Consider the following 25,270-nt stretch of genomic DNA (forward strand, 5'->3'; position numbering starts at 1 on the left):
TTTGTTTACCGCCGCATCAGCAGACGAGCGCCGGTCTGCGACCATCAGCAACTATTTCAGTATATAACTGAGCTAAATCCAGCAGCCTTTCTCAATCTTCTCGGAAACGACAGGGCTGTACTTAACAGGTGTAATTCAAATGCGACAAGAAGAATCATTTATGACTGGACGCATTAATACAAGCACTCTGTCACGAAGACAAAGTTTGTATGACGACCTTTATGTGCAAAACCAGCGTTTTCTTAAGTATAAGAACAAAAACAAACTGCTTTAAGCATAAAGATGCAGTCATTTCAATAATAAATGGGCGTCAGTTAGCAGATTCGAGTATAACATGTTTATTTTGGGGGCAAGAATTCTCTGCGAATCGAGTTACACTCTTCATTAAGCAGTTCAGAAAGCACTTGAACAAGAACAAAACAGGATTTACCAATCAGTTTTTGCTTTCTAATAGCTCTGTATTGCTTTGTGCCTGAGGAAGTTAGAAACACATTTCAATATTAGAGCAGAGATGTTCATTTGCACAGTGATTTTGGAATGATGGGCATGTTTTACATAAGAGTAAAATGATTACATTGATTATTCAGTGAACAATCAACTCAATATTTTGATGAAATGACTAAGTCTTCTGCTGTTATTATAATATTATATGCACGTTGTGTATTGAATGTTAAGCAACCAGTGTTACATTTCATGGGCCCACCACAGAGTCTATAAATACAGCATGGTGGCATCAAGGGAGAAGTGAAATGAGAGGAAACAAAAAACACTTAAATGTGGTAGATTATATGATGCAAATTCACAACTCTTCAAGGTCAGAATAACACAATTCTTTCAACAAACGGAATGAAACACCAGTACTGGCAGACTGAGGCTGACCTGTGCTGGCTGAGCAACAATGCACTCTTGCAGCGCTTTATATTTGATATTAGTCTCCTCATGTGCAAAGAGCAAGTTCACAAGCTGTGCAATGGGCCAAGCGGGCTGCAATCCAAACACCAACTTACATCTTTTTCCATCCCTCCCATATTCCCCACGTAAAACAACTACTCTAAACACATTTCAATACTCAGGTGGCATTGTGCAAATTATAAGCAAGTCCATAATAAACTACTACCTTATGTGTGTGTTATATAAAAGGCAACTATGACATGTTTGGTTTTTTTTGTTTTTTTTTGCTATATATTATCAGTGCATTTCATAGACATCTAATGGATTCACAGTAATTGCCTCACAACATCTTGCAGATTTTAAAGTGACCGTAAAATGCACTCTTGCATGATTCAATAAGAGTTTGATTTAACATTAGATATCGATGCTTCTGCGGTCGGATGTGGAATCATAATAACAGCACTACTCACTGTAATACATTTTAATAAAACTTGCTTAACAAACTAGATTCACTTAAATTTGGTGCACTTTCCACAGTCCTCATCCAGTTGCATGCTACACCAAAGAAACAACAGATCAGCTCATCATTGTCAGAACATTTCTCTCTCTTAGACAAACTGTTCTGTTTATATTGGACACCCCCCTGTGCAATAAAAATGTTCATGAAGAGGGTCCTACTTGACATGAATCTAGTCTGACTGGAGTTGAAGACACTTACATAGTATAGCTCTCTTACTATAAGTGCTATTGTCTAAAAACATGCAAGTAAAATACATTATTGTTGATTATAGCAACATGAACACAAGTAGATGCAGCAGAAACAAAATTCCAAAAGAAGAAATGTGTGTTAATCATCTGATCTGCCATTTTCTGGTGTAATCATTAGGTTTGAAACCATGAATTACACAACCAAACCAAACGATTTTCCACCCAGCACAAAATGTTTGATAAAATTAAAGTGTGTTACAATCAAACACATTTAAATAGCATAAAATGTTTTTCCTTGTTAAGAACATTCAACATGGAAAAGAAACAGCTCAAAACTGCTGCATGTTTTCAGCTGTCTCTCCCTCATGTAATGTATCCCCCACTCAGCTGCATAAAATGTGCCCTATTCATACTCACCATAAGAAAATAAATCTCGAAATGATAAATGAGCATCACAGTGGGATACATTCCTGAGTTGTACCTTTGAACAGTACACAGCTCTGTAGTTCCCCGTCAGCCACCAGGTGGTGCTGTTGAGCGCTGTTGCCAGGCAGACGATGGGGCTGATGTCTAATGTGCTGTGGTAGCGACGGGCCAGATGTGACACCTGGCAGTCAGGTGATTCTCAAAGATTGCCAGGATCAATCAGACAACTGGGTCAAGTAATGCTCCTCTAAAACTCATAAACCGTTAAAAATGACATTTTTCTCCTGTGGTCCTACCTTTGATTATCAGCCTGTAAAACCCATAAACATTTAAAATTCTCTCTCTTGGCCAATCCCCTAAACATCTAACTGCATTTTACCATTCAGGTTGAGACTCAGTTGTAGTGGAGATGCCCCATCAGAGACTGTCTTCTTGTTGGCGGCGAAGGACAGTCGGGATTTTGGTTCTGATCAGGCTCATCGTCTGGTGTCACGAGCTGCAGAGCCACTTCATTCACATAGCAGAAAGATGAGCGTGAGCTTTGATGGCTCTTCTGCTCTGCAAGCTCTTTAGCACTGCATGATGGTGTATCCGGGACTTCATAGGTCCGATGGAAAAACGAATAGTCCACCTGGGGTAGAAAATACAGGAAATGTCAGTTTCCTTGAGTGTTTCGTCTGTATACTGCACATCTGTGTACTTTTCTGACCTGGTAGCACTCCTTCCTCTCAAAGAGCACTGGTTCGAATCGATGTCCCCAGAGGATTTCAGAAGCCACGTAGGAGCTACGACACTGTGTGGTCATGGCCGTGGCCTCCACCATCCCCTCAAGTATGACGACCAGCTCCAAATCGGCGTCCTTTTCTAGGGTTTTTCGATCAATCTCAAACAAGGGTGACTCATCGTTAATCTCGTGGACAATCGTCACCGGTGAGACCAAGAAGATGCGATCGGTGCCGGTGTCGAAGCCCACATTGATGTCTACGTTGTCCAATGGGAGGAACTCTCCCTCCTCTGTCACCCTGGGCTGAAGTTGGGAATAGAGAACACAGTGATGTCACCAAGAGAAACACTGATGATGTTGTGGAAATGTACTTAAATCTAATTAAATTCATTTCAAATCGGTGCATTCTCATTTGCAAACGTAAAATAACATTAAAAACAGCTCAGTGTTGGGCAGATCCTGACCCACATTGACCAAAAAACCTTTGAAGGACCCACATTTTGGTCCGAGAGGTAAACACAAAGTGATCCTTTATAAAGCTCTAACCTACACGGAGTTCTCCTCACAGAACCAAATGAGATAACAGAGGACAATGGTCCTCCGTTAAAGAATTGTGGGGAAAGTTAATCCACATTAAATCTTCCTAGCCACTGAGGGAGGATAAAATAAGCTCTCATTAACAACAATCTGGAATACAGGCCAGATGGTCCGGCCGCTCTGTCGTCCTCTCTCATACTACCTCCAACTCTGACCTCTCACAACAGCTTCTTTATAAATTTGGGGAATTTCTTTTTCCTACTCTGTCCACTCACCTTCAGCAGCTGTGCTCGAACGTGCGCCTCTACCAGGTGGCTCTTGCGCATGTTTCCAACCCTCCACATGACGCAGAGTTTCCCGTCCCTCAGCGCCACCACGGCTGTGTCAGAGAACACCAGAGTCTCGTTGCGCTTCTTGGGCTTGGCAATCTTTGCCATGACTGCCCCGATGATGAAGGCGTCAATAATGCAGCCCACAATGCACTGCAAAACGACCGCCACCACCGCCAGGGGACATTCTTCGGTCACGCTTCTGAACCCGTAACCGATGGATGTCTGCGTCTCCAAGGAGAATAGAAAGGCAGCCATGAAGCTGTTCACCTGGAGGAAGCAGGGCTCCCCTACAGTTCCCTCTTTTTCAGACTCTCCTCCCAACCCAGCCTCTCCTGATCCCGGAGAAGAACCTGAGCCTTTCGGAAGCCCGATGGAGAGGTCCCCATGTGCAGAGGCGATGAGCCAGAAGGCAAAACCAAAGAGCAGCCAGGAGAGAAGAAAGGAGAGGGTGAAGATGACGAGCATCCAGCGCCAGCGGATGTCCACACAGGTGGTGAAGAGGTCGCTAAGGTAGCGCTGGCCCCTCTCGCTCATGTTGACGAAGGTGACGTTGCAGCGTCCGTCCTTGCCCACAAAGCGCTGTCGGGGCCGGCGGCTTGAGCGCCTGGTGCACCTTCGGCCCGTAGTAAAGGGGGAAGAGAGGGAATCCTGGTCAGAGGATGACCGGTCTTTCGCTCTCCCGCCTTTACCACTGCCTTTGACAACCCCGGAGCACATTCCTCTAGCTCTCATCCCGCCTTCTCCTGCATCCCCTCCAACTGACTCCCCAATGGTACTCTGCCTCCGTGCATTGGTAACCTTGTCCTGAAACGGTAGGAATTTGCCATTCAGGGCGCGGGTCGGGGAAGGACTGCTTGGGGAACCCGCTGGACTCCCCCCCACCATAGCCGTATCCGCATCACTCAGTGCTAGCCTCATGACCTCCTCTTCCTCCACTGGCCCGTCTACCACAGCACTGAAGCGCCGTTTCACACGTGCAGCTCCCATCGTTTGTCAAAAAGCCTGGAAAAGTTCAGCTTCAATAATCCTTTGATCCAAGTGTCCTTATGCTGTCGGCTGATATAGTCAGTTCAGTGCGTGTCCATAACATTGCTGGTTTTTAAATGGAAGATACAATATCAAGTTCACACTGACGTCGATCTATCACTTGTTTACCTCCACTATAGTCCTTACTTTGACAGATGTAGCCTTTGTCTCAGGGGTCTGAAAGTGGATTCAAAGAATGTCCACATTTAAACATACTCAAAAAATAATGTTTTAGGTGCTGAAAACACAGACGTCCTACATACATGAGGGATTTGAGTCTGTTGCGCAATAATCCATTTGACAGAGACAAAGTAGTTTAGGGCTGTATGGGCGGTAACAGTCTTCATAAATACATGCGGGACAAGTTCTGGTCTAGTTACAGGAAATAAAGGGATGTCTGGAGCAGAGGTGGGATGCACATTATAGGGCGGTGCATACAGGACGGGCAAACTAAAAGATTAACGACACGATGAGAAAGTATTTTACATGCAGCCAAAAAAAGCTAAAGAAAAAAACAAACAAGAAAACATGCTGAATTCTTACGACCAGTTATTTGAATTTTTCATAATCCTTTGGCATCAGCATGAGGAAACAGAGCAGAGAACCTTTAGTAGGGTCAAATGTCCACTGTCATCACACACCCTCAGAAGCTGGAGAAGGCACAGAATGTTGCGTACTCAACGCACGCTTTCTACCGGCTTCACCCCACCTAAATTTGTGCTGCAACTTGCTGCCCTTCTGCCAAAGTCAAGGAAATGATGCCCTTTCCAGTCAGTCATGTCACTGCTTTAGCATCATCATTCAAAGGGTCTGCATACCTGTTTAATGGCCACGGTCAAACTGGCAAAGAAGAAACAGACCTGAGCCACACTGCTGTTAGCAATTACCTGCAACAATTAGCCTCTGAAAGCAAACATACCTCATTACAGCCGAGAACTCACCGAGGCCTGACGATAAGAAGAAAAGAGAGATTACTTTGATCTGCCTTTGACATCTCGTGCGCTTCCAGCTTTGAGTAGCAGATTCATATGGAGGGAAAAGATAAGACCGCACGTCACCTGTGGAGGATTTCTACATCTTTTCTGGAGGTTTGGTGTCAGAGTTAACAGATCAGGCGGAGAAGGTTGTTTAGAGCATACGCGAGCTGCAGATTAGATCTGTTTGAACGTCACAAAAAGCATCCAAGCACATTTCCATGATTTCAATTCCAGTTCATATGCGGCGATAACGAGGAACACAAACATGCAGGGTAAACTTGAATCATAATAGTAAGAATGAAATCAGATCATTACCTTCTGTAAACATTTACAGAGACTTCAACAGTTTCTCCAGAGAGATTCAAACCCACAACCCTTTATTTCACAGTACACACAACAACCTGGAAATGCTGTGGCTACAACAAATGGAAGTGGGGGAAAAGATCTCTCCTGAAGTGTGAGCTGACATAAGGGTTCATCTTTGCTCGTGTGTCGACTCCCCTTTAAGACACATCCTGGGTGAGTTCCTCCAAACACAAGATGTTCAGAAGATTACAACAAAACTCTCTGTCATTTTTAATCTTTGTTGTGTCCCGAAAGAGCTTCTTGTCAGGCTTAAAAAGAAGAAGAAGAAAAATGAAGGTGAGAATTAACTGTTTCGACAATATGTGTCTGTTTACATTCTCTCAGTCATTAAAACCTTTAGAATGCAACAAATGACTAACATTTAAATTAAGAATGATTAGAAACCTACTTACTGGTGTGGTTAATCCCAAAATTTGTCACGCAAGACCTGGGATTGACATCAGATTAATCCAGTGATCAAATATGCTGCAGGTTCTCCCACTGAGCGCTTCGATCTTGAAGATCTGCCGTGAAGGAAAAGCCTTTAAATTAAGCAGGAGGAATAAACTCTGCACATGGAAATCAGTGTCAGATCAGAGAAATCAGAGATCACGACATTCTGCCAACATCACCACAGGCAGAACGTGCTCACATTTACCCAACTAAACGGTTACCTATGGGGTGACTAACATGGGTCACAAACCCAAGTAGAAAAACTGGGTCACACCTGGAGTTATTGATGAAATCAGTGTTAAAGTGAGACTCCAAATTGGGGCTAAAGAGGCAGAATGTGCCGAGGATTACTGCTGCACTTGTGACTCTGCTAATCCTTCACGGCGTTACGCAACAGCCTCTTCTGCCATAGAAAATGACAACACACCTATTAAAAGCCCCAGGTGTGTGTGTGTGTGTGTGTGACACCTGGGCAAGAGAGATCAACTGGAAGTGTGCACGGTGGCTATGCAGCGAGGAGGACGTGCATGTCCAGCCCGGAGGCCTCTGCTGTAGCTCATGCCAACACCGAGGGAACGAGCTCTCAGGTTCGCTATCTCTGCCACGCAGCGGAGTGTTGCCGGACACCTGACGACTGGCTCGAGGAGGTGATGAGGTGTGTGTGCTCGTGAGCGCGCGTGTGTGTTGCCTAACCATATCGTGATGAGGTGACAAATGTCTCAGGTGACCTCTTATGTAAAAATAACGCCGCGCTGGATCTGCGGTTTGTCCATAAAAGCTGCGAGACGAATCCGAATTTAACCTCCGATAAAAAAATAAAAGTAATAAAATAAAATAAAAGTTTTGCTGCAGGTTTCCTTGTTTGTATGCTTTCAATGACTCTCAATTTATAAGGACAGATACTGTAGTGGAATTTAGAAGTGACTGCATTTATATCTTATCACCTGTTCTTTTATTGGTACATTCTAATTTAAAGAATTTACTTATATTTAATGTGGTTCTATACATTCATTATGAAATAAATATTTTACAATAATATTTCAGTTTATAGAAGATATTCATACAAGGATAGATGTAATATTTAATAGCTGAAAGTGGCACTTTAAAAGAGTTAATTATCTATTGGTATCATATCTAAAGATAATGGTGCTCAGTGGGTCGGAATAAGCAAATCAGATTTTTGTTCATTTAAAAAAAGATTAACTATAGAAAAGAAAAAAGCAGTTGTTTCCTTTGATAATGAAATCATTCCCCTCCAAGATCAAAGTCCCATCATCTTTGTTCCAGCTCCAGCTCTGTTCTTCCTCCCTCACTAACCCTCACTAACCCGACCCATTTCTACCAGATTATCCGACCATGTCACCGTTTATGTGCTCAGATTAGACTCAGAATGACTTGAGCGTCATTGTTAAACGCTTCTAATAAACTATTTACTTCATTTTATGTCAGACTTCCTGTCTCGCTCTTACACTGGATTTTATAAGGATAAAATAAGGATCTTTTCTAAAGTGTTTTGCTGGTTTCCTGATGTACTGTGAGCAACACAAAAAGCCTCAGCTGTCACCCTCTAGTCATAGAGAGATCAATACTGGTAATTGATCGGTGGAGCTCAGAAACCAGGGCATATGCTGGTCTGCTCTGGATCACAGCTCTCTGCTTTGGGTTTCTCTTTTTCTCAGTTGCTTGAACTTGACTTTACATGTGGGATTTTATTGAAAGTTTGATTTCAGGTGGCAGATGTTGTCATGGCCAAAGCTGAAAATATCACTCGAACGTGCCGCCACAGGAGCAGTGACCCTTTTGATTTCTCTCTGTCCGATCGATTCTTTTCCGGCGAAGCGCTGATCTGGTGGCATCGTTCACGAGATGAAGCTCGCAGCGTCCCGCAGAACTGGACGATGCGTTATCAGGAGAAAAGTGGCAATATGGGAACAGCACGCATGTTTTACTGTAGCGGCTGTAATTAGACAGGGGCTGTTTGAACCAACACGCCTGCTTGTTCCTGCTTTTAATTTCTCCACATTAGCAGCTTCAAAAAGAGTCAGAACTGGTTCAGTGGTCTAGAAGGATATCATGAAGACACCAGGAGGAGCACGGCTGAATGATGCCTTATGCAGATGTCATAATAAATTACAAATCAAGCAAGAGGTCAAGTAGCAACTATATATAAAGAAACCGATTTCCACGGCACCAAGAGGGACATAATCCTACAGTATAAGAATTCTGACACTGTATTTTCTGCCTTTGGACAGCAGTCACTGGTGTTTCCCTCACTTCAAGCAAGGGCCACGAAACCAGTAACTCTGCTAAACCAGGTGATATTAAAACAGGACCATAGCTGGGAAGAACTGTTCTAAAGTATTCACACAACTAAACCCTCCAAACACAGCAAGTAGCCATAATGTGGTGGCATAAAGATAACTAGGTATGGCTACGACCGACAACAATGACACCTGCTCATGTGAAGCTGTGCAACATCACAATTTAAAGAACATACAGAAAGGCCTTAGCTGGAAACCACGGCTGTCAGAATAAATAAAATAAAACACAATAAAAGGCCGCCTCACTTACTACAGCGTCAGTAAAACATACTTTGGAATATTTTTAGATTTGCTGACATAATAAAGGGCTGAATATGTTTTTGTTACTTGGGAATCCTGTCAAATCCGACTGGTGTCACTCAAATTGTCCCTAACCTTTTTGTCAGTTTTCAGAACGAACGACTAATCGCCATAGCAACCAACAACCACATCAGTCACGCTGAATAAATACAAAGAGCACAAAATCGTCTAGCATCACCCAAACAAACACATAAATGCTACTTCCAGGAACAGGAATTCTAGCTAGATCAATACTTATGAACAAAACAGAATTCTAAAAATGAATATTATAATTTTTATATACAAAAGGATGGGACGTGCATGTTTTTTCTGATGCATAGCAACCCTGAAGTCACCACAAGGCCCAGTGAACAACCAAGGTCAATCAGGTGAAATTATTCTGGTTTCAACAACAGAACAATACTGGAAACCTTTAATCTTTATAATAATAATGCATCCGAATCTAAATGTGAGTAATAAGAGTTTGGCCTCAACTCTCTGTACATCCCATCAGAAATACCTTGCTCTCTAAAGAGATTAGATTCATTTTGCTCTCAGGTCTGCAGGAGAATTAATCGGCACCTGTTCACATGTTTGCTGTGAATTCCCAGCTTACAAAATCAAAAACAGGATTAAAGTAGCGATCATCGGGACTCTGAGCTTTGTTCCCCTCATCTGCTCACTCCCCCCCGGGTTGTTTCACTACAGACGACGACATTTCCATTTTAAAGGTGTTCGGAGAAAAAAAACAGCTTAATTAGGGAAACGTTACAATTTAAAAGCAAAAGAAATCTCACATGTTCGGAGTTCTCATAGTTTCAGGCGACCCGCAACTTTTAACGCACGTTTACAGGCAACACATTAAACAGAAATTGCGTTTAAATGACGGTAAATCCTTCAGTCAACTCTCACCTCTCGCGAAGTCTCCACGTTTTGCCGACGTCACTCTCGCGCTCTCCGCGAGCCGAACTCGGTGACGCTAAATAAATAAATGACATCGGGAAGGCGCGAGCTGCCTCGTGCTGACGTTCTGTCAGCAGGGCACGAGCCATCAGGTGGTGGTGGGGAGCGCGTTCGCGTGGCGTGCTGTTCCCAGAGACGAGCACGCGCCTACCGAACGACCTTGCGCCTCTTACCCAGATGCCTGATTAATGAAATTAATCAATGAAACGTTGTAAGAATATATTATTATTTGTTTGCACGTGGATTAGGGTGCAGTTTAGTAGTTTCAGTTACTTTTGTAAATGAATAAACGTGATGTAAATAAAGAGAGAGAGAGAGAGTAATCTTATCTTTTTCAGTGGCCTCTGATGATGCGAGTTATGAATTATTCTTTGTAAAGCAACGTTTAAACTTATTGAAAGTATCGTCCCCAAACTACGGTAGAGTTTTCATCTCGACCTGTGTCTATGACCTCGCGGTCGTGAACTTGTAATTGCATAAGTGTGTGAAAACTGATTGTGATTGACTCGTGGAAATCTGTGCGGGAGGAGGCGACGATGATGACGTCAGCCTTGCGTGAGTGATCGAAACCGTGTCAGGAGTCCACAGGGGTGTGACACAGGTGTGATAGAAAGTGTCAGGTAACCTGTGCTCGTGCGATGACGTTTCGAATTCCCATTGTCGTTGTTGTTATCCCGCATTAGATTTAGCAAATCTCCATCGTTAACGATTAAAAGAGACAAAAATCACACCGCAAAAATAAAAACTACCTTTGAAGGGTCAACTGTGTTCACTATATTTGACTGACAGCTGCGAGCAGAAGATAAACATGCACATCTGGGACAAAACCTTTCTTTTGACGTGTTTGACATGCTGCGTTCACTGCTGCGTGACTCAACATCGGCTTCCATCACAGCTACTTTCACAGACTGTTGTTTGCTATAATTCATGTGCAGCGCGGCGAAGATGCAGAAAAACATGGTGGATGTGCAGAGGGGTCTGTCCATGTTGGCTGCAGTACAGACTTTAGCCCAGCAGGGGGCAGGGGGCAGCTGTTTCTGGTGACCCTCAGAGACCTGCACGTCAGTTTTAGGACCTACTGGTTTTCTCTAACTGGTGGTCTGCTGATGAGACTGGATTACTCAGGTTGACTAGAGGCTACACACCTGGTTGCTCAGGGAATAATTACAAGGTGAGATCAATGCCGAGCAGCTGTGCAGGAGCCAAACTTCACACCTTTGGGTGTTTTATGATGAGTGAAAGCCTCTTCTCGTGCAGTAATTAGAACCATAACATCCTGCAGAGTTTGATGTGGTCCTCCCCAGGGTCCAGATTTAAGTGCTCTGTCATTACAGGGAGAGGCACAATAGCTCTTTATGCGCAGAGGGAAAATGCACCATTTGCACCTTTTGAGCTATTTGAGATATTTTTAAAGGTTTTAACAAAATGTCATTATCAATCTTCAATTGACTAATCATTCCAAAAATTCTTTCTCTGCCGGTGCTCCAGCACTGATACCAGGGGCCACACCTCCTCTGATTTACTATTGTCTTTTTCAGGGGGGCAACAGAATCAAGCGTGGTTCTCAGTGAGGTTGCTGCACCTTCAGCAACAGAGTCGACCTCAGCAGGGCTCAGATTATAGTGACTGATCCCTGGGGAAACACACGGTGGTCCTGGGATCAGCACAGGGATCACTTCCTTAAACTTAGCTACAGCATTATCTGAGAGACATCTGCTATAGTAAGACTGAGCTCTGAGGATAGAAGAATCCTTAATCATAAAGTGATGAAGGAATGATCTGACAGGAGGGGGTTCTGAGGGAACACTGACACATGTTCTACCTCAACACCATCAGTCAGAACTAGATCTAGGGTGTGGTTGAAGCTATGAGTTGGTTGGTTTATCTGCTGGAGGAAACCAACTGACTCAAGTAATGAGATGAAGCCATTTCTAAAGCTGCCATTGACAACATCTACAATCTGGTGGTTTCCTTTGGGTTTTATTGTTTTCTACATCATAGATCCAAATATAGAATATAAACAATGATTATGCTGTAAAATAAAACTGATGAAGACAGGATGTGATGCTGTGGAGGTCAGGATGTAGAGGAGGAGGAGGAGGAGGAGGGCTTTGGGAGCTCTGGAATTGTTTACTTCATCTTTTTCCAGAACTTCCATCTCCAGAAGCATTTCTTCTTCTTCTTCTTTGATAGTTGAAGCTGCAGAAAAGAGAGATTGTGTTTTAGATTTCACTGAACATCATCTGAGATATTCTGGAAGAGGAACAAAGGCGAAAGCATCTCACCTCAAGTCGGAGGATTGCTTCAGAGAGCCTCTGGAGCTCCTCTTTGTTCTTCTCCTCCTCGTGCTGCCTCAAACGTTGGCTCTCCAGGAACTTGTGCTGCAGCTCTTCGTTCATCTGTGCCCATTTCTGAGCTGTGCTGTCCCACCGCTGACAAACATCAGCCAGCATCTTGTTAAAGGTCTCATCTTTAGTCAACAGCTGCTGCTTCGTTGACTCTTCTAGTTCCATGACCTTCTCAGTATATTTCTGTTGCTCTTCATCAAGTAGCTTCTTAAACTTTTCTTCTTGTAAAAAGAGCTGCTGCCTCAAGGCCTCTTTCTCTTCATCAGATCTTTGTGATTCTTCCTCCAGCTTCCCCTTAAATTCCTCCTCGATCCCAAGGAGCTTGTGCCTCAGACCTTCCTCCTGCACCATCAGCTCTGTCCTGCATCTCTCCTCTATCTCCTGCTGCTGAGTCTGGAGGGTTTCCTCCAGGGAAGCACATTTGAGGTTGCTCTCCTTCAGAGCAGCTTGTGTGCTGTTCAGCTGGGTCAGGGTCTCTACATGGGCCACAGTCTTCATCCTTCGCCTCTTCACTACCCTGCTGAGCTGCTCCTCCTTCTCCGCCAGGGCTTCTTTGAGCTGCTGGACCTCTTCCCTCCAAGTTTCCATTGATGATTCCAGTTGTTCTTGCTCTGCCTTCAGCTGCTGGGTTCCTGTCTGTGCCATCGATGCGTCTGCTGGTCACCAGTGTGCTACAAGAGTGTTGAGCTCCTCAGGCTGTGCTGAAAGAGATAGAGTTGATGTGTTTGATACAAAGGACATCAAAGACTAAAAGGCCAACTTAAGATCAAACACAGCAATGACAACTTAAGATCAAAGACAAAAATGACAACTTAAGATAAAGTTGGCATTAAGTTGGAGGTTTCTGTCCCTTAGCTGAAGGTTCAATCAATCAATTAATCAATCAATTAATCTTTATTTATATAGCGTCTGTTACAGTCAAAATTGTTTCTAGGCGCTTCCAGAATCCCAGGGCCTGACCCCCAACAAGCAACAGTGGCAGGAAAAACTCTCCTTTAACAAGCCTGACTGAAACACCTCAAACAGGCTGTTTCTCTGCAGGTGCTCCAGTAACTGAGTCACCATCACCTTCTCAAGAACTTTAGAGATAAAAGGAAGGTTGGATATCGGCCTATAGTTTTAACACATCAGGATCCAGTGATGTTTTTTTAAGCCACGGCTTGATCACTGCCACCTTGTAGGACCGGGGTACATAACCTGACACTAAAGAACCATTGATCTGGTCCAGGATAGAGCTGCCTATCACTGGTAAAACATCCTTCGACAGGTGTGTTGGGATGGGATCTAAAAGACACGTGGTGGTCTTGGATTTCTGAATTAGCGATGACGCCTCAGAATAATATACAGGGGTAAAGGAGTTTAAGGACTCATTGGAGACCCTGAATGTTCCCACAGTCAGCACATCTGGTGATGGTCCAGTTGTTGGGATGGCCTGGTTAGCTTTCTCTCTGATAGCTAGAACTTTATCAGTGAAGAAGCTCATGAAGTCTTCACCACTAATGAAGCCATTTCTAAAGCTCTCATTGACAACATCTACAATCTGGTGGTTTACTTTGAGTTTTATTGTTTCTACATCATAGATCCAAGCATAGAATACAAACAATGATGATACTGTCAAATAAAACTGATGAAGACAGGATGTGATGCTGTGGAGGTCAGGATGTAGAGGAGGAGGAGGAGGAGGAGGAGAAGGAGGAGGGCTTTGGAAGCTCTGGAATTGTTTACTTCATCTTTTTCCAGAACTTCCATCTCCAGAAGCATTTCTTCTTCTTCTTCTTTGATACTTGAAGCTGCAGAAAAGAGAGATTGTGTTTTAGATTTCACTGAACATCATCTGAGATCTCCTGGAAGAGGAACAAAGGCGAAAGCATCTCACCTCAAGTCGGAGGATTGCTTCAGAGAGCCTCTGGAGCTCCTCTTTGTTCTTCTCCTCCTCGTGCTGCCTCAAACGTTGGCTCTCCAGGAACTTGTGCTCCAGCTCTTTGTTCATCTGTGCCCATTTCTGAGCTGTGCTGTCCCACCGCTGACAAACATCAGCCAGCATCTTGTTAAAGGTCTCTTCTTTAATCAAGAGCTGCTGCTTCATTGACTCTTCTAGTTCCATGACCTTCTCAGCATATTTCTGTTGCTCTTCATCAAGTAGCTTCTTAAACTTTTCTTCTTGTAAAAAGAGCTGCTGCCTCAAGGCCTCTTTCTCTTCATAAGATCTTTGCCTTTCTTCCTCCAGCTTCCCCTTAAATTCCTCTTCGATCCCAAGGAGCTTGTGCCTCAGACCTTCCTCCTGCTCCGTCAGCTCTGTCCTGCATCTCTCCTCTATCTCCTGCTGCTGAGTCTGGAGGGTTTCCTCCAGGGAAGCACATTTGAGGCTGCTCTTCTTCAGAGCAGCTTGTGTGGTGTTCAGCAGGGTCAGGGTCTCAACATGGGCCACAGTCTTCATCCTTCGCCTCTTCACTGCCCTGCTGAGCTGCTCCTCCTTCTCCGCCAGGGCTTCTTTGAGCTGCTGGACCTCTTCCCTCCAAGTTTCCATTGATGATTCCAGTTGTTCCTGCTCTGCCTTCAGCTGCTGGGTTCCTGTCTGTGCCATCGATGCGTCTGCTGGTCACCAGTGTGCTACAAGAGTGTTGAGCTCCTCAGGCTGTGCTGAAAGAGATAGAGTTGATGTGTTTGATACAAAGGACATCAAAGACTAAAAGGCCAACTTAAGATCAAACACAGCAATGACAACTTAAGATCAAAGAAAAAAATGCCAACTTAATATAAAGTTGGCAGTAGGTCAGCATGGAGGTCAGTAGGTCAGCATACAACTATGAAGGTGGTGATACCTGTAGATGAATACAGTGGTGGTGGTGGGGGGGGGGGGGGGCAGAAAAACTACACAAGAAATAACATCACTAGTCTACTTGGTGAGGAGGAGAGGATAAATACGATCTAAACCAGTCTCATGCTGTCCCTTTAATCCCAATCACATGTTCCAGTCTCTGTAACAGGATGCTGTGATCAACAGTATCAAAAGCAGCACTGAGGTCCAGCAGAACCAGCATAGAGACCAGTCCATGATCTGAAGCTATGAGAAGATCATTAGTAACTTTAATAAGTGCTGTTTCTGTGCTGTGGTGAGCTCTAAAGCCTGACGGAAACATCTCAAACAGGCTGTTCCTCTGCAGGTGCTCCAGTAACCGAGTCACCACCACCTTCTCAACATCCGGAATCTCGAGCAGAGCACTTGGTTAAACGGAGAATGCGGGCGAAACTTGATGAGTAACTGTAAAGACAAACAAAGGAGGAGGTGGAGGTGGTGGCGGGAGATCAATAACTCATCACAAGTTGTGAATCAGCGCGCCGCCATCGATCACGTGCCACACAGTGTCCGCCCATTTAATCAAGAGTGCGGACGGTCAACGGGAACGTGGAAGGCAATCTGTCAGTCTGCTCAGAAATGTCCGAGCTAATTAACGAAATGACTGGAGAGAAGAAGGGCAGCCAGGGGAAGGTTGGAGAGCCGTTAGCGGTGTTTGTGGAGGAGGTGGGTGGTCATGTGACTTGTTAACGCCCGAATCAAGGAAAAAAGACACCCCAGCGTGTTACTTTGTGGTCACTTAAGGTGGATCTCTGAACATAAATACCTTAACAAGATAACTCATCGGCAGAATCTGCAAAATATTTGTTTTTCTAATGAATTTTTACTGGATTCTTTTAAGGAGACTGTTATGTACGTCATGAAATACTTCAGTTATTTGTGGTTGTATTTTGAATACGCTGGGCTGAGTTTCAGCCTGAGTGATTTGTTGAAGAGCAAAGATAAGAAAATCGAAATTAAGGCGGTCTGTCGGGCCTGAGCGCCTGGGTCGTTCTGCTTGTTCTTTTGTCCTTCCAATTTTCAAATTAAAAGACCGGAGCACATTAATTAGAGTGGAAAACACACACGCAGCAGGTCAAAGCACAGCGACCACATCTATAGCTCATATTAATGTAATTACAGTTTATATAATGAGATTGATGTGTTCCAAAGAATTGCCTGGAAAAGTCGGGTAAACTCTTATGTGTTTTACATTCAGAGACGGTTCTGACATCATAATGAGCTCCGCCTTCTGTCACCTACCTGAAAACTTTGCCTCCATTCACGTTGATCTGTTACCTGTTCCTGTCCTCCCAAGAGGGCGCGCGGGCTTCCCATGCCTCCCCCCAGCCCCACCTTCACCCGCCCCCCCCTCCCGTCCCTATTTTGGCATGCCCGTGCCAGGTATTTGTTCAAATTCCTCACTCCCCGTGGGGATAGGTATGTACCCCCTTCCACCCCTCTCTCATCTTCACAGCCTGTCTCTGTCTATCTCATGTATGTCAGCACATGTATGAACCCCCCCCCCCCACACACACACATACACACACACCACCGCCAGTGTGAGACGTGCGCATTTTGCTGCCGAGTCATAACTAAATCACCTTCTTCAAGCTGGCAAACCACAGCTGTGGGTTGTACGACGGCGCGGCCAAAAACAACTCCTGTGACTGGGAGATGCTTTAGATTTCTGCTGGAAAGGTCTGTTTATTCTGCACGAGGGCTTCAGGTCTGACCACTTCTCTGACATGATCGAGTGTTGATACAGGCCAGGGCACTGGAAAATTAATTTCCTCCGTCGTTCCAACACCAAATCAGCACATAAATCCCTTCTGAGGGGTGCGGGAGGCCTGCGTGTGACCACGAGCGTATGTGGTGTTGCTGTTGGGTCGAGGTTTGGACACCGTGCCACGTAATTGCACCGTGTCATAAAATCATGCGCGCCGTGTCGGAACCATTCCACGAGGAAGAATAACTCAAAATCAAGTTTATATGATGTTTTTGAAGTCTAATTTAAACACATGACGTTCGTGCAACAACAGCCCCGCGTTTAGCGCAGCCACGTACGGAGGCTCCTGGTTCCGACCGTGTGGAGTCGGCATCTGCTGTCCAGGCCTGTCTGGGTTCCTCCCACAGTCCAAATACTACACATTAGGCTGATTAGAAACTACTGTGGGCGTCCCTGTACGTGTGTGTGTGTGTGTGTGTGTGTGTGTGTGTGTGTGTGTGTGTGTGTGTTCAGTACCTCCAGTTCCTGGAGAATGGAAGGTTCCTGTGTTCTTGTAGCGTAAAAGTTTATCTTTTTCTTTTTTTCAAAGCACTAAAAGTCATGAAGCTCGAGGAAATCTTTATATTGTTTATATAAGTGCTTTAATAATTCATAGTCTTCTCTACAATTCATTTTTATTTGCAAACTCTACACCAAAGGGCCCAAATCATGACTGAATAAACAGGAGGTTTACGGCTCTATTAAACTGGTAGCTTTATAGCCTGATCTAGGGGCCATAGCTGCCACTCCGACAGCACGTCAGTATCAGCCAAAATATGACGCTATGAAGCCATTTATGGTCACGCTCTTGACTTTTATGTAAAGTCTTTTCACTGACTAATCCATGTGATTTATGCCCGACTCAAACGCGCCCAGGCCACCGCGGCATAGTCAAATTTCGCATTAATAAAATGACCATAAACCACAAATATCTTCACTCTGAGCGTTTTACTCTCTGTAATTTAAAGCCTCTAAAGTCTAATTATCATGGAGACAAATGCTGCGAAGTGAGACTTGTTGCTAATGTGATGATGAACTACGGCCCCTGGGACACCAGACATCCTTCGACTTTAACAGTGAGGCTCTCTAATGGTTCAGTTTTTATGAAATGAAAAAAGGGGGACTCCCCGCGCCCTGTTTTTCAGGCCAATTGCAACCCGGTATGCAGGATAAGCCCCCTCCTCACCCAGCAGCATCCTTTCCCTCCCACTTTTACGCTCACACACTCCCACTCACACACACCCTGAGCCGGCCGAGGCCAGAGCCCAACAGCGGACCGTCGGACTTGCGGCGTGCACGTTGCTGTCGCCACGTACGTTTCTAAAATTTGTGCCTCCCGAACAATATAATTTACCACCCCCCCCAAAAAAAATCTGAGGATATTTTCAAAATGGGAACAAATTTTTGGAAAAGCGTTTTTACCGCATTGGGGAAAAAAATATTTTAAGGTAAGGAGCCTTTTTTTTTGTTGTTAAACTATATCAATATTAATAAACCACCATATACTCACTTATAGTCTCAACAAGCCCCTCAAAAGTAGTTTTAACTTTGATCATATAACCTCAACTGTTGTCTTTTACTGTAAGAATGGGACTATTCAAGATTTAAATGATCTAAAATTCCCTAAATCTGCTCGGCCTTTTAGGTCAGTCTTCTAAACCCTTAGAATTAAATACAGATAATTCCAAAAAATTAAACTGGAATCATTTGTGTGCTATAGCGGGTGTAAAGGGAACTGGTCCTACTCTATGGACTATATGGACATGGACTATATGGACGCACAGATTTCCCGTAAGAAAGCATCTGTCAGGAATATAAGACAGCTGTTATAAAGGAACCCACCAGGCACAGCGGGGGCCCGACTTCTCCTCCACAGTTTGACGGGTAGCTCTTAACCCCGGTGGGTCACCATGTGTCGCGCAGGCCTTTTCTGTCGGGCCCCCTGCGTCCGCTTTCATGTCCCCCCCGGATTACATTTCCCCGGGAAAAAAAATCACCCGTCATTGAAGAAATGGATCATTTTAAATGACTCAAGGCGACGTGTTGTCAGAGTCTCTTCAGACCTTTTTATGTGTGTGTATATATATATATATATATATATATATATATATATATATATATATATATATATATATATACTCCTGTCATGTTACACTACTAGTGAGCAAAAATACCAAGATGCCAGAAATACAACGACAACAGCATAAAACCTGCAAATCCCTTTTACACCTTTAGCTTAACACTCAACCTAATTATTGTCTCCCACCGCTGACCTTAGTGGACACATTACAATTTTGCCCCAAAATATGTTTGAGTCTGGTTTGTCTGTACAGGGATTGAACGTATTTGCAGATTTAGTTAGTTTTATTTTGGTTTGTTATCTTTTACATGAGTAAAAGCAGACAAAAGCCTCGCGGAAAGTGATGATGATAATTGTTTTTTTGATCTCTTCCCTTCCTCTCTGCCCCCCCCCCCTGCTCTCCCTCAATGCTGCATCTTAAAGTCTCTTAATGTTCACTGGCTGCTCTCCTTTGACTAAAAACGTTACGTTTTCACATCATGAATACCTCAGGCTCCACACCTTCCCCGTTCCCCAATTTCTCAGTGCCCCCGTCCCCCCCGTCAGTCTCTCCATCCCCCAGCCTGGCCTCCACCGCTCTCTTCTGCTCCTTCTTGTCCCTGCTCTCCCTGCTGGGGATCGCAGGGAACCTGTACACGATTGGCCTGCTGCTGAGGCGCAGACGGGGCCGCAGGAGGCGAGGGCCGGGCCCCAGCTGCTGCCTGACGCGGATGCCGTTCTGCCTCTCCAGCTCCACCTCTCCGTCCTCTTCTCCCGTGTCCTCTCTGTCCTCCTCGTCCTCTCTGCACCTCCAGGTGCTGAGCCTGGCCCTCGCTGACCTGCTCTACCTGTTCACCGCCCCCTTCATCGTGTACGACAGTCTGGCCTCGGGATGGGCCTTCGGGGAGCTGGGCTGCCGCCTCCTCCTGAGCCTGGACCTCCTCACCATGCACGCCTCCATCTTCACTCTAACTGCCATGAGTCTGGACCGTTACCGGGCCGTAGCTCATCCTCTGCACACGTCGTCCTCCACCTCCTCCAGCCTGTTACGCGTAGGACTGGCCTGGGGGCTGGCCGTGGCTCTCAGTTTGCCCATGATGATCACCCTCCACTTGGAGGACGGGGAGAACCGGGAGGGACAGTTATGCGTGCCGGCCTGGGACGAGCAGAGCTCCAAGGCCTATCTGAGCGTGCTCTTCTGCACCAGCATTCTCGGTCCCGGGCTGGCCATCGGAGCGCTGTACGCCACCCTTGGCCGACTGTACTGGGTGTCTCAGACCAAGCCAGTCTGGGCCAGCGGGAGCAGCACCGCCGGGCCTCCCCGGGCTCCCAAACCCAAAGTCCTGCTCCTCATCCTCGGCATTGTTCTGACCTTCTGGGCCTGCTTCCTCCCTTTCTGGATCTGGCAGCTGCTGCCTCTGTACCAACCCGACATGCTGCGGACGGTCCCCGTGGGGACGCAGGTGACGGTGAATCGGATCCTGACGGGGCTGACCTACGGGAACTCCTGCGTGAACCCTTTCTTCTACACTTTATTGACTGGAAAACGAAGACGCAACAGGCAGACGCTGAAGTCGGCAGAGCAGCTCTGCCGCAAGAGCAGTCCACCGCAGTAGAGGAGGCGGCGCCAGGACTGCGCGTGCTGTCTGCCAGCAACGTAGAAGCACTTCCATTTATCCTGCAGCCTGAGGATAACGACGTATGCTAAGCTAGGATAGCACTAGTAATGGCTCATGACAAGAGAAGACAACCAACAAGTCTTTTGACAGTGAACGTTTCCCAGACCCTGCTGGTCGTATCAGATAATGTGTGTTTATTTGTTGCAGTAAACAGAGGAGTTGCGCTCTGTGTCGCACCCCCCCCCGCGCTTCCAATGAGCCCTTTCTCTCATAGGAAAGGTTTGTTTTTGAACAGACCAGCTGTTACTGGTCGGGACCTCACTGGGACATTTCTCTAAAACAATTTCAGTGAAATAATGATTTATAATTTCGTGGGACAATGGCCTTTTATCGTTTCCTCTTTAAAAACAACTGTTTTTATTTTGTATAATCAGGAGTTGCATGTTGAGTTAGAAAATGTCCTTGTTTTATAGCGCGCTGTGCTTTGCATGGCCTCGACTTGTGTGGGTGCAATCGACGATTATAATGATGTGCAATAATAAATATGTGAATAAAAAATATGCTTTCTTTAACTCAGCCTGTCATTGGATGTTTAAGCAACAGACACAAACACCCCTGAGGAATTGAAGTGCTTTATAAGAGGAAGTTTTACATTTTGCACGTGTGTGCACGTGTGTGCACGTGTGCGCCTGTGTCGCTGCGTGCATTCGCTGGCTGGTGTTCCTGGCTCCCCCGCAGCAGCGACCTGCGACTGGCTACGCCACTCAAAGGCTGCTCTGTCCTCGCTACCCTGCTGCTCTTTGACACAGAATAGCAAATATTGGCCATTGACAGAAGGGAGGAGACGTTGGCTGCACGGCCCTCTCTCTAACCCTAACCCTATATATTTATTAGTTAACGTCATGTTTTATTTTATTAACACTTCTTCATTGCCCTCATTCAGTGTTATTAATCAGTGAGTTTTATGTCTTTATTGGCAATTTGAGACACTGGTGGTCCAGGTTGTCTGTGTTAAAGTGAAGACCTAAAGAGTGATGCGGCACAAAGAAGAAACCCTGAAGAAACAAAGCTAAAGTCTGCCCTCATTAGACAGAAGCTAACGCTAACGTTACACACAGCTCATCCTCAGGACACATAAGCATCAGGCTCCAGCAAACCCGCCTGTTTTGACGCTGACCTCTCTGAAACCCGCCCGGCTAACTTGTTTTCCTGTGCGATTTCACGCTGAATGCGAAGCAAACGCAGCGCCGCGCGAGGGCCACGCGTTTATTTGAACATATATCTACCGACAACCACGTGGAACACGAACCCCTCCTGCCGAACTCCTGAACCACCGCGGGGTTTATTTCTTTTTGCTGCACGAGCTATCGAAACACACACTAAACACATTTGCGTGTGTGAATTTTTCGGCGGAGGCATGGCGTTATTTCAGCGGCCCTTTGTAGTGGACGCCGCCTGCCATGTGTTTCCATTTACCTGGCCTGGAGGACTCAGAGCGGAACGTTCCCACTGCTGTTATTACCAGAGCCCTGTGCGGTCACACCGCAGGAGGCGCATCTGCTGCGAAGTTAATGCAATATCCATCCACCTCTTCACACACAACTGGGACCTTCGCAGAACATTTCAGGGAAACTTCATGCAGACAACCCCCCCCCCCCTCCCCAGACACCACCTCCACGTGTCTTCAAAATCAGGACAGCCGCAGGTAAAGCCGTTCTTCAGTCAAAGCGCAGAGAGCCCGTTAAGCTTTCTCAGTCTGGTGGGGGCACATGCGATGATGAAGGCACCCTGGGGTCTGCAGGGATGACTGGCTGTTTGATAAACTTCAAATACATCATGTTTGCTCAGCCCAACAGCTGGATGGAAAATAGTGTCTCAGCTGGCAACGTGGCTGATCAGCCCGCCGCTCCAATCATAACTTCTGTTCTCCTGCGCGAGCTTTCGTTAGTCACAAGACGGTTGCCAGCGCCCCCCCCCCCCCCCCCCCCCTCCTCCTCCGCCGCCGTCCTCCATGCGGAAAACACAAGGGCAAATATTTTCTTTTGGGGTCGTCACTCTGTCCCACCTTCATAGATCCAGCATGTGTCCATTTCCTGGAACCACCAAGCATCTTTTCCATCCCACCATCCCCTCGGCCAGTGTCTGAGGCTGCCGCAGGTGCCCCTCCCCTGGGCAGCCCGCTCAGGAAAGCACCCCGCTGGGCAGACGAGACGAGGCCACGGCCCACGCCAAATTCCCGCTGTGAGCTGCATAAGAGGCTCCCGCTCTCTCCAGACATACACAAAAAAGATTCCTTTCGCTCTCCTCCTGCTCTGAAATTCAATTTTTCCATCTGTTTCTCCTCCTGTGAATCGCTTCTTGTCCCCCTTTTTTTCTCTATGGTGCCTGTTTCACTTCAGCTTTTGCGCGATAGACAGATAAAAAAAAAAAATGAAACGGCACAATAACAAACTTGAGATGAGATTTACTTAACAAACCACTGTGACGTGACACCCTAGCGAACAAAGTAATTTATGCCCAAGCTTAGAGCAAAGACAGATTCCAACAAAACCAAGAAAACGTTGTGATTTCTGGTTTCGCAGCAAACTCCGAAACCCAGCGCTGACAGTGTTTCTTTGTTCAGTCCTTGGTAACCTCACCATAACGCGCCCCCCTCCCCATCACAGCCCCTGACCTCACGTCTCGGTGTTAGCCACCAGGATCAGGCAAAAACCAGGCTCGCATGCCTTAAAGGCCGGAGGTTATATCAACCGACATCGATATTAGGGTTCGCACATGGGCTCTTACCAGAGAGGACAGTAAACATGGCGCGACGGCCCCTCCCTTCTCTCAGCTCCTGCCTGTAAAGTCGGCCGTCGGCGTCAAAGCTGCGCTGACCTCTGACCCCCTGACACGTTGCTTGTGTGGAATCTAGAGTTGGTTCATGCTTGCAGATAAAATGTGGGGAGATAATCGATTTAGGCGGCACTGGGGCTCATTTCTGAGTCAGGAGGTGTGGATTAAAAAACAGTGTTAAAGCTTGGAAAACTTCACAATCAGAGAAGAATCTTTTGGAATCTTTTGAATTTTTGGTAAAAGGAAGATGTTTGGCATTTGTGATCAGAGATCACGACATATTTTAAATTTGTGGAAGTTAATTGAAAACTCATCATCTACACTTGTCAAAATGCTGAGACGCCTGTTGGTGCATGAACAGAACCCTAACCTTAACCCTGAACCCTGAACCCTAACCTTAACCCTGAACCCTGAACCCTAACCTTAACCCTGAACCCTGAACCCTAACCCTGAACCCTGAACCCTGAACCCTAACCCTGAACCCTAACCCTAACCCTGAACCCTAACCTGAACCCTGAACCCCGAACCCTAACCTTGAACCCTAACCCTAACCCTGAACCCTAACCTTAACCCTGAACCCTAACCCTAACCCTGAACCCTAACCCTAACCCTGAACCCTAACCCTGAACCCTAACCCTAACCCTGAACCCTAACCTTAACCCTGAACCCTAACCCTAACCCTGAACCCTAACCTTAACCCTGAACCCTAACCTTAACCCTGAACCCTAACCCTAACCCTGAACCCTAACCCTGAACCCTAACCCTAACCCTGAACCCTAACCTTAACCCTGAACCCTAACCCTAACCCTGAACCCTAACCTTAACCCTGAACCCTAACCTTAACCCTGAACCCTGAACCCTAACCTTAACTCCAACCCCAAGACTGACTTAAAACTTGAACACCGTGAAACAAAGAACAAAGACGTTCTCCCAGGGCTTCTACTTGTTCAGGCCGGAGCTTCCCGTTGGCCTCATGCAGAGTTCTCACCTTCCACGGTAACCTGCACCCTGCGCCACGTCTCTGATCTCCTGGGTGGTCAGTAACAGAACACCTGTGGAGCCAGATTAACCCAGCACATCAGAACAGCCTGGACCAGCAACACAGCCTTGATCTCTAACCTTAATCTGCCTGTAGTGGACATCATCATCATCATCATCATCATCATCATCATCATCATCATCATCATCATCATCATCATCATCATCTTTAACACTGGCATCCTTCAAACGAAGAGATTTTACTCATGTACTCCACTTGCTTGATAAATAATGTGTTTGCCATTAAGAGCAGACAATTTTATGTGATATAATAACGCAAAGTTTTATTTTTGCTGTCTAATATTGTATTTTTTTTCATATGTCACAATGAAAGTGTATGCTGGTAAAGCACGTTGAAATTCCTGTTTGTTTTTTAATCGTTTTATGTTTGTGATTATTCTAGAACTTAATAAAAAAAGTACCGTGATGCAGTCTATTCTGCACAAAATAAGCACTTTCAAACCGCCCAAATAAATCCTCTAAAATTATGGTGCTTTTTTTTTTTTGCTTAGGTAGAAAATAACCGATTTGCCTCGTTGTATTGGCGCTCCGAATTACACCGCTATCTGGCGCCACTTTGTGGTGTGAGCGAGAACTACATTATGGTGGGTGGAAAGTCTTGGTAAGCATGGTAGGCAGCAAACGGTAGTGTGCTTACAACTATTACTATAACTACAACTATAAATATAACTATAACTAGTTTTGCTATCAATGACGTCCATGTTATCTTATCTTAAAATGTTCTCAGAGGGGGCTATATATACGAAAACGTGTAATGCCCAGAC

General features: G+C 45.6%; 4 protein-coding genes across 7 annotated transcripts; 1 reads left to right on the forward strand and 3 right to left on the reverse strand.

Moving 5' to 3' along the window:
• Positions 1-346: 346 nt before the first annotated feature.
• On the reverse strand, positions 347-10,380 carry kcnj14 (potassium inwardly rectifying channel subfamily J member 14). Of its 4 annotated transcripts, XM_029838695.1 has the most exons (7): positions 9,932-10,380; positions 6,380-6,490; positions 5,703-6,235; positions 5,564-5,591; positions 3,562-5,484; positions 2,735-3,052; positions 347-2,656 (listed from the first exon to the last, which is right to left on the reverse strand). In XM_029838695.1, the coding sequence occupies exons 5-7, from the start codon at positions 4,603-4,605 to the stop codon at positions 2,420-2,422; spliced, it is 1,599 nt and encodes a 532-aa protein (XP_029694555.1). In that variant the 5' UTR covers positions 4,606-5,484; positions 5,564-5,591; positions 5,703-6,235; positions 6,380-6,490; positions 9,932-10,380; the 3' UTR covers positions 347-2,419. The 4 variants fall into 4 exon arrangements, with proteins under 4 accessions (XP_029694555.1, XP_029694554.1, XP_003977676.1 ...); XM_029838694.1 differs by having other exon boundaries at positions 3,562-5,591; XM_003977627.3 differs by having other exon boundaries at positions 3,562-6,235.
• A 1,699-nt stretch (positions 10,381-12,079) lies between these two features.
• On the reverse strand, positions 12,080-13,054 carry LOC115250383 (GRB10-interacting GYF protein 2-like). The gene is made up of 2 exons (XM_029838749.1): positions 12,268-13,054; positions 12,080-12,181 (listed from the first exon to the last, which is right to left on the reverse strand). The coding sequence occupies exons 1-2, from the start codon at positions 12,973-12,975 to the stop codon at positions 12,113-12,115; spliced, it is 777 nt and encodes a 258-aa protein (XP_029694609.1). The 5' UTR covers positions 12,976-13,054; the 3' UTR covers positions 12,080-12,112.
• A 997-nt stretch (positions 13,055-14,051) lies between these two features.
• LOC115250358 (GRB10-interacting GYF protein 2-like) lies at positions 14,052-14,952 on the reverse strand. The gene is made up of 2 exons (XM_029838554.1): positions 14,207-14,952; positions 14,052-14,120 (listed from the first exon to the last, which is right to left on the reverse strand). Exons 1-2 carry the CDS (start codon positions 14,912-14,914, stop codon positions 14,052-14,054), a joined length of 777 nt encoding a protein of 258 aa, XP_029694414.1. The 5' UTR covers positions 14,915-14,952.
• Positions 14,953-18,164: 3,212 nt separating this feature from the next.
• uts2r3 (urotensin-2 receptor 3) lies at positions 18,165-21,184 on the forward strand. The gene is made up of 2 exons (XM_029838739.1): positions 18,165-18,382; positions 19,438-21,184. Exon 2 carries the CDS (start codon positions 19,494-19,496, stop codon positions 20,607-20,609), a length of 1,116 nt encoding a protein of 371 aa, XP_029694599.1. The 5' UTR covers positions 18,165-18,382; positions 19,438-19,493; the 3' UTR covers positions 20,610-21,184.
• Positions 21,185-25,270: the final 4,086 nt, after the last annotated feature.

The sequence above is a fragment of the Takifugu rubripes genome, chromosome 7, assembly GCF_901000725.2.
Source record: "Takifugu rubripes chromosome 7, fTakRub1.2, whole genome shotgun sequence".
Taxonomy (NCBI): Eukaryota; Metazoa; Chordata; class Actinopteri; order Tetraodontiformes; family Tetraodontidae; genus Takifugu; species Takifugu rubripes.

Excerpts from the sequence above, each read along its gene's own strand:
- kcnj14 (XM_029838695.1), bottom strand. The coding sequence starts at position 4,605 with ATGGGAGCTGCACGTGTGAAACGGCGCTTCAGTGCTGTGGTAGACGGG. Across the intron at positions 3,053-3,561 it reads TTCGAGCACAGCTGCTGAAG|CCCAGGGTGACAGAGGAGGG; the intron begins GTGAGTGGACAG and ends TCCCAACTTCAG. Across the intron at positions 2,657-2,734 it reads AGAGGAAGGAGTGCTACCAG|GTGGACTATTCGTTTTTCCA; the intron begins GTCAGAAAAGTA and ends TTTCTACCCCAG.
- LOC115250383 (XM_029838749.1), bottom strand. The coding sequence starts at position 12,975 with ATGGCACAGACAGGAACCCAGCAGCTGAAGGCAGAGCAAGAACAACTG. Across the intron at positions 12,182-12,267 it reads AAGCAATCCTCCGACTTGAG|CTTCAACTATCAAAGAAGAA; the intron begins GTGAGATGCTTT and ends TCTTTTCTGCAG.
- LOC115250358 (XM_029838554.1), bottom strand. The coding sequence starts at position 14,914 with ATGGCACAGACAGGAACCCAGCAGCTGAAGGCAGAGCAGGAACAACTG. Across the intron at positions 14,121-14,206 it reads AAGCAATCCTCCGACTTGAG|CTTCAAGTATCAAAGAAGAA; the intron begins GTGAGATGCTTT and ends TCTTTTCTGCAG.
- uts2r3 (XM_029838739.1), top strand. The coding sequence starts at position 19,494 with ATGAATACCTCAGGCTCCACACCTTCCCCGTTCCCCAATTTCTCAGTG.